General features: G+C 40.4%; 1 protein-coding gene and 1 pseudogene across 1 annotated transcript; one reads left to right on the top strand and one right to left on the bottom strand.

The window, feature by feature from the left end:
* The first annotated feature begins 533 nt into the window (after window positions 1-533).
* On the top strand, window positions 534-1,868 carry LOC125524879 (annotated as a pseudogene).
* A 6,255-nt stretch (window positions 1,869-8,123) lies between these two features.
* On the bottom strand, window positions 8,124-9,054 carry LOC125521778 (22.0 kDa heat shock protein-like). The gene is made up of 2 exons (XM_048686842.1): window positions 8,875-9,054; window positions 8,124-8,764 (listed from the first exon to the last, which is right to left on the bottom strand). The coding sequence occupies exons 1-2, from the start codon at window positions 8,975-8,977 to the stop codon at window positions 8,340-8,342; spliced, it is 528 nt and encodes a 175-aa protein (XP_048542799.1). The 5' UTR covers window positions 8,978-9,054; the 3' UTR covers window positions 8,124-8,339.
* Between the last annotated feature and the right edge of the window lie 1,939 nt (window positions 9,055-10,993).

Raw genomic sequence — 10,993 nt, 5'->3', positions numbered from 1 at the left:
TGGTAAGCGTAGTCATATTATTTATATAGACTGGGATTTTGGTCTATTGGGCTTGATTGCCTTGTCAAACTAGCTAGGTGAGGCAGCCAATTCATGGTTTAGTTTTCCGTGTATGTTTAACAATTATATCTTAGGAGGGCCTCCATCTATGAAAAAAAAGGATTACGTACTACATTGGAAATACAATATTTGTTGTTCCATATCTTAGGAGAGAAAATGGCTTTCATTCTTGCATTTTCATATGGTACATTTTTAGTCATACTTTGCACTTATACATGAATGTTGCATAACCTGCTCTTTATGAGCTTTCCTTACTTACCATGTCCCATTTCCACAAAAAGATAGGGTCACGGTCACTTGTTATGGTCTACTAATTTTTATGTATATTGCTTCCAAACTGCAATAAGAGGTCAACTAAATAATGTTCTCGAAAGGAAATGGTTTCATAGGAGCCCCCTCTTCTAACCAGTAGTTGCTCCCAAATATTTTTCCCCAACTGTAACCCTAGATCCCCTTCCTCCACCTCGGTCGTGATGGCATTGCCCCAATCGGCCTCTGTACCCATCCTCGATGAGCTCATGGGGGAGATCTTCCTCCGCCTTCCTACCCTAAACACACTCTCCCGCGCCTCCTCCATGTGCGCCACATTCTACCGCATCATCAAAGGCCGCACCTTCCACCACCACTTTCGCGCGCTCCACCAGCCTCCCAGCCTTGGATTCATGGATGCAACCAGACTCCGCCCCACCCAGGCTCTGCACGCCTCCGTCCCCGCTTGCCAGCGCCATCACCCTGCGCGCCGGGGATTTCTCCTTTGTCCCGACCATTGTTTGTACCTCCTTCTAAGCCCCGCCCACCGAGGAACGCCCCCGCTAGTGCCCTTGCGACTCCCGTAATGGTCGGGTCCTCCTCGATTAGATCTCCCTCCAACCCCGTGCGTCAACAACTGGAGCTACTCTGAAGAAGTCTCCGAAGTAAGCATCCTCATTGAGATTAGGGAGCTCATTGACTTCTTTGATGAAGGTCGCCGCCTCGCATGGACCAAACGGGAGCGTTGCAACACCGCTAACTTTCACCTTGCTATCTGTGACCCCCTATCCAACATATATGTGGTGCTTCCAACCATACCTGAGGAAATGATTTCTAGCCGCGAGATTACCTTTGGGAATTTGAACATGTGCTTGCTCCCAACACCAGCAACGAAAACAAGGAGGAGCCCTTCAAGGTGATATGCATAGCAAGATACCAAATGAATCTCATCCTCTTTGTCTTCTCGTCCACAACTATGCAATGGTGTATGGTCGAGTCCCCCATCCTCCCTTATTTAGATGACATGGTCTGTTTTGACTCTGTACACGACTGCTTCTATTGGACACATTTTTTGGTTTTGGAGTGACCATTTGATGGTGTCGGACACACACACTTTGAATTTTTCAACGGTCAATTTTCTCACCGGCTACCATCGGCACCTCAGAGACATTGACCCGAGCTTTGATCATCGGTGTCCAAATGTAGTTGTGGTGGGTAGGAAGGAGCCATTGAGATGTTTTCTCTTGTTTATCAACTCGGGTATGCTCTCCACCATACCACTCTGCAGGATAATTCTCATGAATGGAAGCTGGAGAAGATCATACAACTAGCTGGGAGTATCATGACTATTCCATGTCCATTGTGGGTGCAGCTGAGGGATTCTTGTTCTTGCAAGGCACTCCGCTTGGCATTGAGTTTGAGAATGTTGATTATTACTAAATGGATGAAAAAACTTGTGGAATTGCCGAGGTCTGTACGAAGATGGTAAATTTCTTTGATCGCAGACGCGCCACCCCTACCTTAGCTTCTCATGCCTATTATCAGAACCAACTATTTGATCAACTGGTAAGCGTAATCATAGTATTTTTTGTTGTCATTGGTTGCAATTTGCTTGTTCTACTCACATGGTTATATATAGACTTGGGTTTTGTGCTATAGGTCTTGATTGCCTTGTAAAACTAGCTAGGTGAGGCAGCCAATTCATGGTTTAGTTTTCCATATATGTTTAACAATTTTATCTTATGAGGGCCTCCATTTATGAACATAAAAAGAATACATACTACTTTGGAAAGATAATCTTTGTTGTTCCATATCTTAGGAGATAAAATGGCTTTCACGCTTGCATCTTCATATGGTGCAACTTTAGTCATACTTTGCACTTATACAAGAATGTTCAAACCAAGAATGTTGCATAAACTGCAAGTTGATGTTTGAAGGCTCTTTATGAGCTTTCCTTATTTACAATGTCCTGTTTCCAAGAAAAGATATGGTCACTTGTTATGGTCTGCTAAATTTTCTGTATATTGTTTCCAAACCACAATAAGATGGCTCTAGGATTCTTGCGGGGGGCACAAATAAGCAGCTTCTCTTCCGTTATTCTTAAGCTATATTGTACTATGCAATTTAGTGCATGCCCCATTCCTAAGAAATTGGGATAGGAAAGATTACCAGCTCCTTCCTAAGAAACTGGGATAGGAAAGATTCCCATTGCATCAACTGTGGTAGCTTCAAATTTCTATCTAAATAGATGTCTGCAGATTTAAGCTTGCTCTCTAGTTGCTCTGATCTTTCTTGGGTCATACACCTGGAGTTGGATGGCAAAATTTCAAGATAGTGCTGATTTAGTTTGATATGTCTGTATTGTGCATCATATGTACCTATTGTGCTTGCTACAAGATTTGCACTTATGTTTGAGATTGGCGGTCAGGTTATGTTAGTCATATGGTCTATCAGCAGCTGAGAGAGCTAGCTTTTCTCCGTATGAGTGGATGAGTTAGTTAATATGTTCCATTAAGATTTTTTTGATGAGTTCATCTGTAATGCATGTCAAATTGTGGATGAGCTGCTATGGTTTAGTTTCTATAGCATTGCAAACATGGAGCTTGCGAGCAGACTCTATAGCCTCCATTCTCCATGGGGCATGTCTGAATGGTTGTGACTTCTCTTTTGCTTTTCCTTGATATGCCTTTTGCTCGTAGCTCTTTATGTGTAACGTACGTTGTTTTAGAAGTGCTCAAAACTTTTTTTTTGAATCATACAAACATTTTTTACATTGTATAACATTTTTCAAAATGCCTCGTACATTTTCTTGAAAAGTGTGAATAGCTTGGAAATGTCAAATAATTCTTTTTGTATGGTTCAAACATTTTCTAAAACTTGAGAAAACTTTTTTAAATAGCATTGACACTTTCTAAATATGGGATGAACACTTTTAAAAATTAGATAAATGATTTTTTCACAACAATGTTCTATGGTTTCAGTTTAGCCATCACACTGTCTTCACTAGTGTATTTGGCTTCAGTTTAGTGTATAATTTGGCTTAGCCGTCACTCTGTTTTCAGTAGCGAAACCAAGTCTTGAGTTAGTGCATCCACCCTGTCCACGTTCTACACACGTTCATCACTTGCACTTGCCAATGTATAAATCCGTTTTTTCGGGTTGTTCGGGTACCCCAAGTACAAACCCGAATTTCAGATTTTTAGATTTGCTACCCCGTTATGGTGTTCCGGTTCGGGTTATATAGGTACAGGTTTCTGCTTCGTGTATCGGGTTTAATGCCCACCGTGACATGCGACCGCTACACTTGCTTGGCTTGTTGCGCAAGTAAATGCTTTGACCCAAGCGTGGCTAAGGAGGCACACGTCTGCAATGACCTAGCATACGCGCTTATGTTTTTTGAACTTTTTCTTTCTCTTTGATAAGTATTAGTGTGCTTGGGCAAAAAATACTATAATATTTTTTCCTGTCATTTTATAATATGGTTCACAGTTTTCTAAAAAACTGTTCGCATATTAAGTTCTATGTATTTAGAAGAACATTGATAAAATTTAAATATTATTCATGCATTTTAAATAAATGTCCATGACATTTCATATTTTTTATATATTTTAAGAATTAAATTGTATATTAACAATATGCTCATAGAATTTAATAAATACTCACACATTGAAAGCAATATTCATGAAATTTTAAGTTTCATTGCGCAATTTTGGAAAATGTTCACCCAATATTTTTAAAATTAAAGATATAATATTTAGTCACTAATGTTTTAAACTTTTTCAAGATATAAATTTACCACATTAAAAAATGTAGACACATTGTTGAAAGAAAATATTCATATATTTATAAGCGAAAAAATTATTAAGAGAACAAATATAAAATGGCAAAATTTTAAAAGAAGTTAAGAAAACAAAGAAAAGAAAAGAAAAGAAAAGAAAAGAAAAAGGATTGAAAACCTGAAAAACAAAAAAAGAAAGTGGACCACAAAAAAACTCACATACACAAATGATTGTCGTAAACTCGTTTCCGACATTAAACCGAAAAGAAGGATAACCAAAGAGAAAGACGACACAGAAAAAAACAGAAGGATAATCACTGCCACACTTGCTAATGGGCCACGGCCCACTTCATTTCTTCTTATTCTGTGCGGGAGAGCGGTTTTTATCTTTTTGGGAACCTTCTAGAAGGTTCCTTAAGCAAGTTTTCTCTTTTCTCTTTTATTTTTTATTTTTCTGTTTTCTTTTATTTTTTTATTTTGCCATATTTATTTTTTCCTCTCCTTTTTCTTTTTATTTTTTTCCTTTTTCCTTTTCTGTATTATTTTTCTTTTTTTCAAAATTATTTTGTGTGTTGGAAAAATGTTCGAAAATTTGTAAATATGTTTTCACCTATCATCAATTGTTCAAAATTTTAAAAAATGTTTCCGCTTTCGAATTTTGTTCAGAAATTCAAAAAATGTTTGCTTTTTAAAAAGATCTTTGTGCTTTTTCAAAAATTGTGCAGTAGTTTGAAAAATGTTCCTGTTTTCAATTTTGGTTCAGAAATAAAAAAATGTTCGTGCTTTTATCTAAAATGTTCCCGTTTCAAAATTTTGTTCAGATATTCAATTTTTTTTTAGAATTTAGAAAATGTTATTGCTATTCAAAATTTGTTCAGAAGTTCTAAAAATGTTCCTGTTTTCAGTTTTGGTTCACAATTTATAAAACTGTTCGTGCTTTTACGAAAAATGTTCCCGTTTTAAAATTCTGTTCAAAAATTCAGAAAATGTTCTTGCTATACAAAATTTGTTCAGAAGTTAAAAAAGTTGCTATTTCAATTTTTGTTCATAAATTCAGAAAAAAATCGCAAATTTGATTTCCTATTTTAGGTCTAAATTTTCCAGGCGCTACAGTTCCAGGCGCTACAGTACAAAAATGTTCGCTTTTATAATTTTCAAAAAATGCTTCAGAATCTGGCGCCGATGTTAGTTCTTGAATATTTCGGGCTGTGTCCTAGACAACAACTGCTTTTTTTTTAGACAACTAGACAACAACTGCTGTCATCTCCCCTGGCTAGCTACATGCGCTCACGAGCGGGAGGGCGGGAGTTGGATCCCTAGCTAGCGCACTTCATTTTTTGCGGGATTTTCAGTTTGCGCCGTTTGCTACCGCACCCGCAAATGGGCCGGCCCAACATAGCGTTGTCTGTGAGTTTGCTCGGCTATTCGACGCAAAACGCGTCGAATAGGAGCTCCCCAATAGTCCAGCGAAAATCCTATTTACCGCTCTCTGCAGCAAATTGTCAACTAGCCCATAGAGCTAGTGGCTTGGGCCGACCCAGTTAGCATACATTGATTTCCTATTTTAGGTCTAAATTTTCTGGTTTTGGGAAGCTTTTGCTATGTTCTCGTTCGGTTTTTGTTTCCCTCTATTTTCTATTGGTTTTTAGACATTTTCGTTTTTAGGTTTTCTTCTTTAATTCTTTATTCTATCCTTTTTTAAAATTTTGACTTTTATTATTTTCATCTGTCATCTATCTCTTTTAGTTTTTATTTTCTTTTAAGAGTGTTCCCCGAACTTAAAAGATGTTTTGGTTGTTTGAAAATGTAAAAACAATATTCACAAACTTTAAATATATTCACACTATTGATAAAACTTTCACAAAACAAAAAAGTTTGGAATATTGAAAAATTCATTCTTTTGTTTAAAGTTGTTAATATTTTCATGTTAGTAATTACAAACCGACTAAAAACTAGAGTAAACCAAAAGGCCATTAAAAAAGAAACAAATTGTAAAACAACACAATTCTTTGATCGGCACAAACAACACCGGAAAAGCTAAGTGAGGTGAGACCTATAATAGTCGAGAAAAGCTTTGTGCCTCCGGAGTGCATGTAGCTCAAGAAAGGGGCTATGGGTGCACCTTAATTTTTAGTGATAACTTGTCAGTTAACGCGAAGAATAGGAGGTCCTGAGAGCACCAGACCCCCCGAGCAGCCCTACAATATGAATCATTCTGGTGGACCCATCATCCTCCCAAGCGCACTTCTTTGACACAATCTTGAGCCCATTTGAGTAGTCAAGCATTCGTCTAGGCGAGTTCGAGCAGGTCGGCCCATGTAACACACTTCCCTGCTGTGTGTATTCTTCTTGTTCTTTTTTTTTGTACCGGTACTGCAGCGATCTGAGTACTGTAGGAGTCATTTTTATTCTGAGCATTTTGGAAAATATGAAATTGGTAAAAAGTCAATATTTTTGGAAAACATGAATAAATATTTGATATTTCCGAACATTTTATGAAAAAAAGCGATTTTGTTGGAAATTTATGGATTTTCTTAATGTGAGAAAAAATTAATTTTAAAACTTTTTAAACATTTTCTGAACTTTGAAAAAAATAGGGACCACGAGTATGTTTTTTTTTTCAAATTCTTAACATTTGGTGGAAAGCATGAACATTTTTTTGTATTTGTGAACTAATTTTGAAACTGAAATTCTTTTGAAAACATCATGTATTTTTAATTGCTCATTAGTAAATATTTTTTTGCTCAGAAATAAGATTAGCTTTTGAAATTCGAAACGATATCTAGAAACCCCAGCATTTTCTGAAAATGCTGAACATTTTTTCAAAGAAGAAAACTTTTCGAAATTCAGAGCACTTTTTGAAACTAGTAAATTTATGAAACAAACAAACTATAAAAACCCAGAAAAGCCGTTGTATGAGGTTTCCAAAACTGGGACCAGAACCCCTCTGCCTACCGCTGAAATGGGGCTACTTGGTCAGTCGGTCGGTCGTCCGTGTGTGAAGCGTCGGTGGTTGGCGACAGTTCGACACAATGTGGATCACACAGGAAACACGCCCATTTGAGAGACCGCGACAGACGATGACGGGCCGCGGTCGGGCACGTGCTTGTGCGGCCTAGCCTTGTTTGTAGCGCTCAGAGAAAGCCCACGGCGTTCGAACCTGAAAAATCGAACAAACCGGAGCGCGCGAGACGGCCACAACCAAGAAGGGAGGGGCATGGTAGGCGGTGGTGCACGTCGCCGCCTCACCGAGCGCAGAAATGAGTTGAAGAGGAGCTCATTGACGGCAAGGTTGAACGTGGTCACCTGCAACCACTGAACCACCTACACAGCAACACATATCAACTGCTACACACTTCTCACATTGCTTGGTCGAAGGAGGGCAACCGTTGCAAAATTGAACTTCAGTTACCACAATTAATTATACGCCCAGTTAAGCTAGCATACTAGTATGAACAAACCCAAGCGGTCGACCAAGGTGCTCCTGAAATTCAGAGATCTGAATCTGACATCTCGAGGCACCTACAGCCGGTTCAGTTCAGTTCAGTTGGTTGCTGAAACATAGACAAATCTTGCCTTTTCAAATACTAGCTTATAAGATTCAAATAAACAACTTAGGTGATCCATATACAGACAAGAGAATAACTTGCATAAGAGAAGCGATCATTATAAGGACACACTGTCTGCACTCGTACTCGAACGCTGTTATTACAAACACACAATGTAAATGAAGGTTCTAGCTGAAGCACATGGTACTAGATGTCTGGGAATACATAAATAGGGTGGCCGATCACATCACTTGGTCTTCTTGCTGCTGTGGAGGAAGAGTAGCAGATCAGTAAATCACAGGATGCAATGCAAAGGACATGAGGTCATGAGCTAATCACAAGTTGGCCTACAAGTTTTACAGACCTTAAATGATACTATAGTCTGTGGTTACATTGAACTCATTTCAGATCATCAATGCAAGAACTTTTTTTTTTTTGATAAATCAATGCAAGAACTTGATACAGAGCCAGTAAAGTGGGACCATATGTAGTAGTAGTATATATGTCTTTATATCCGATAGTGGTTGATATCTTGAGACTTGGATTTGAACAATCCCGCGTTCCAAATCCTGCCTATTTACATGGTTCTTATTCCCTTTTATCAGCGGAGTATATGGAAGCGGATCCTGTGACGTACTAAATGATTACATCGATATGTTGTGCTGTACGACTGTCCCGCTGTGCGTGCATGTGTGTCGCTTGCCTCATTCGTTCTTGATCTGCCCACCGCTCTGCTTGCTGTTGGCGAACGCGACGAGCCAGAGGAGCACGACGGCGAGCACGACGTTCAGGACGACGTATCGGTGCTCGCCCAGGCTCTTGGCCAGACGCCACGCCGGGTGCTCATCGGCCCGCCACGCCGCCGTGTGGCCGCCGCTCCAGGACAGGCCGGCGTCCTCCTCTTCTCGCAGCGCGTCCTCTTGGCTGTCGTCGGTGGAACGGGGCACCTGGACGTAGAGGACTCCCTTGTCGAGCTGGACCTTGATCGCCGCGGCGTCCAAGACGCCGGGGAGGTCGAACCGCTTCAGGAAGTGGCACCACTGCCGGCCTCCGTTGAGGGCGCGCTCGCCGCCGATCTTGAGGCTCCCCGACGACTCCACCTGGACCTTGAGCTGGTCCCTGGTAAATCCTGCAACAACGGGCATGCCGCATGCGTGTCGATATGCGAGAACATGTGTGGAACGAGTGGGTTCAGTTCCTGCATGCAGGAATGATGGCAAAAGCAGCATGCAGCGGTACCTGAGACGTCGACGATGAGCGTGTGGAACTCATCCCCATGAACCCATTCGCTGCGGGGGTCGACTTCAGCCACGACGCGAGAGCGATGCCCAGCAGCCTCCATCTCTTGCTTTGCTTTTGCACTTGCTCCTATCGTTGCTTGAATGCGAGCCGAGTCGTGGTTGGATTGCAGCTTGGATACATTCATATATGTATATATAGACGTGAGAATTTTACTTGAGGACCGAGGACGTGAGATGAGAGAGATACCATATCTGCGGTGGAGACGAAGGAAAGGAAAGGATACCTCACCTTGCCTTGCCGGACAGCATGCTGAAATTTGTATATACGTGGGTCCTATAGTCTACTCTTACCTAGGTGATTTCCCTTGCTTGAGTGTAGGTCTTTTCCTTGACCCTGAAGTGGTGCCATGCATCTCCTTCTTCTTCTTTCTTTTTGTTCGAAACTTGATGCAACTACTTCCATTTCATAACTTAAGGCATCTTTTTATTTGGAATGTTCCAACTTAAGCCATATGAATGGAAAGGTAAGCTTAGGGGGGCAGGAATCAGGATAAGAAGATTCAGATGGCTGATGAATCCTCAATGGAGTGTCAGGTTGCGGATATATCCCCCTTCTACTCTTTTTTTCTTTTTGATTTGAAATGGAGGCCAAGCTTTGGCTTATTATATTTATAAATTAAGTTCCCGAAAAAATGTATAAATTAAGAAGAGCATTATTTTGAGGAGGCCCAACACCTCAACAGGAAAATACAAAGCCTACTCCATTGAGGATTTGATAGAAGATATGGTGTCTCACTGAATAAATTAGTGTACATGAGCGATATGTGTCCTGTTTTTTCTTTGGTTCACTCTTGATTTTTGAATACAATTCACTCCCGGTTTTATAGTGTGTTTAGACCACTAGAAAAATAGCACGGTACAACGTTCTGAGCAATGCCTCACTAAATAAATTAGTGTGTAATGTCTCGCTTTTTTTTAACATAGTACAGACACACCCTACCCGTATGAGCACCTTCGAGAGATTGAGCCATCATATCATATTGAGATTTACAAAGTCATCGTAGGTGCCTCGTTGTCGACGGGAATGTCTCCCCCCACTGAAAGCGCATCACCGGAAATCCTGAAACAAATGCAGGAATAATGCGACGATACCATGGTCCAATACTTATATGTACACATTAAGCACACATAAAACACTATAAGGCAATAAATCCAAAATGGAATACTAACAAGCATTTGTGTCATCTTGTGAAGGAGATAAAATCACGAATTTCATTATAATATTGAAAAGGTTGAATTATTTTGCTTATCCTATGTTGTCATATGTCAACATATTGTATCATATAACATATTGCAGGAATGAGACTCGTATTCAAAACAAATTTGTTTGGATGTCAAGATATCTTACCCTAGCATAACCTTCGAATTCGGAAATGGTTTTGGTTGCACATTATCCAATCCACTTTCACTCCTACTAGATTGGATCAGAGTTTTGTCCATTTGTTTTCCTCCTTGATGGATTCTCTTTGACCTCATCCGCATCGTCCTCTAATAAGCTCCTTGTTGTTCTTGCCGAAGTTGTATCTTATAGGTGGATCACGGTCCTTCTCCTTCTTTCCTTGCTCATGACACCCTTCGAGAGAGGTGGGACGAGCATTCTATATGACAACATCGCAGAGAGGATCCCTGAGGGTAGTCTGAGCATGTCACCTAGGTACAATGCATGTGTACGACAACTGGGAGTTTGCTTTTCAGTTTTAACGGAGGAAGTCAACAGCACTCACCGGAAGTTTTTGGTCAAATAGAGGGAGACTAGGATATGTCTGAGGGAATGACGATATGGGGCAACCGAGAGTGCTATCGCGAGCAAAGCGGCCTGATCAGGCGCGGGCAGAAAAGTAATTATGCTAGTTGATTTCAAGTCTCGTTACGGTAGAGAAGAAACCAAGGGTTGCTTTAAGTCTACGGATTTGGTCGATATCAACCCTCAGTAGGATGAGAGTTTCACCGAAATACTCAATGGCGGGCTGGCAAAGTCACCAATAAGGAGGTGCAATCAATACAGGGTAAGATCACCAACGATTAGGTAGATATATGAGGACACAGGGTCACCATGA

The sequence above is a fragment of the Triticum urartu genome, chromosome 7 (assembly GCF_003073215.2).
Source record: "Triticum urartu cultivar G1812 chromosome 7, Tu2.1, whole genome shotgun sequence".
NCBI classification, from domain to species: Eukaryota; Viridiplantae; Streptophyta; class Magnoliopsida; order Poales; family Poaceae; genus Triticum; species Triticum urartu.
The sequence above is the reverse complement of the archived record's forward strand: the minus strand, read 5'-3'. Positions and strand labels throughout refer to the sequence as shown.

Bases quoted from the DNA above. Each gene is read 5' to 3' on its own strand.
- LOC125521778 (XM_048686842.1), bottom strand. From the start codon at position 8,977: ATGGAGGCTGCTGGGCATCGCTCTCGCGTCGTGGCTGAAGTCGACCCC. The intron at 8,765-8,874 runs GTACCGCTGCAT...CCGTTGTTGCAG, and splicing joins GCTCATCGTCGACGTCTCAG to GATTTACCAGGGACCAGCTC.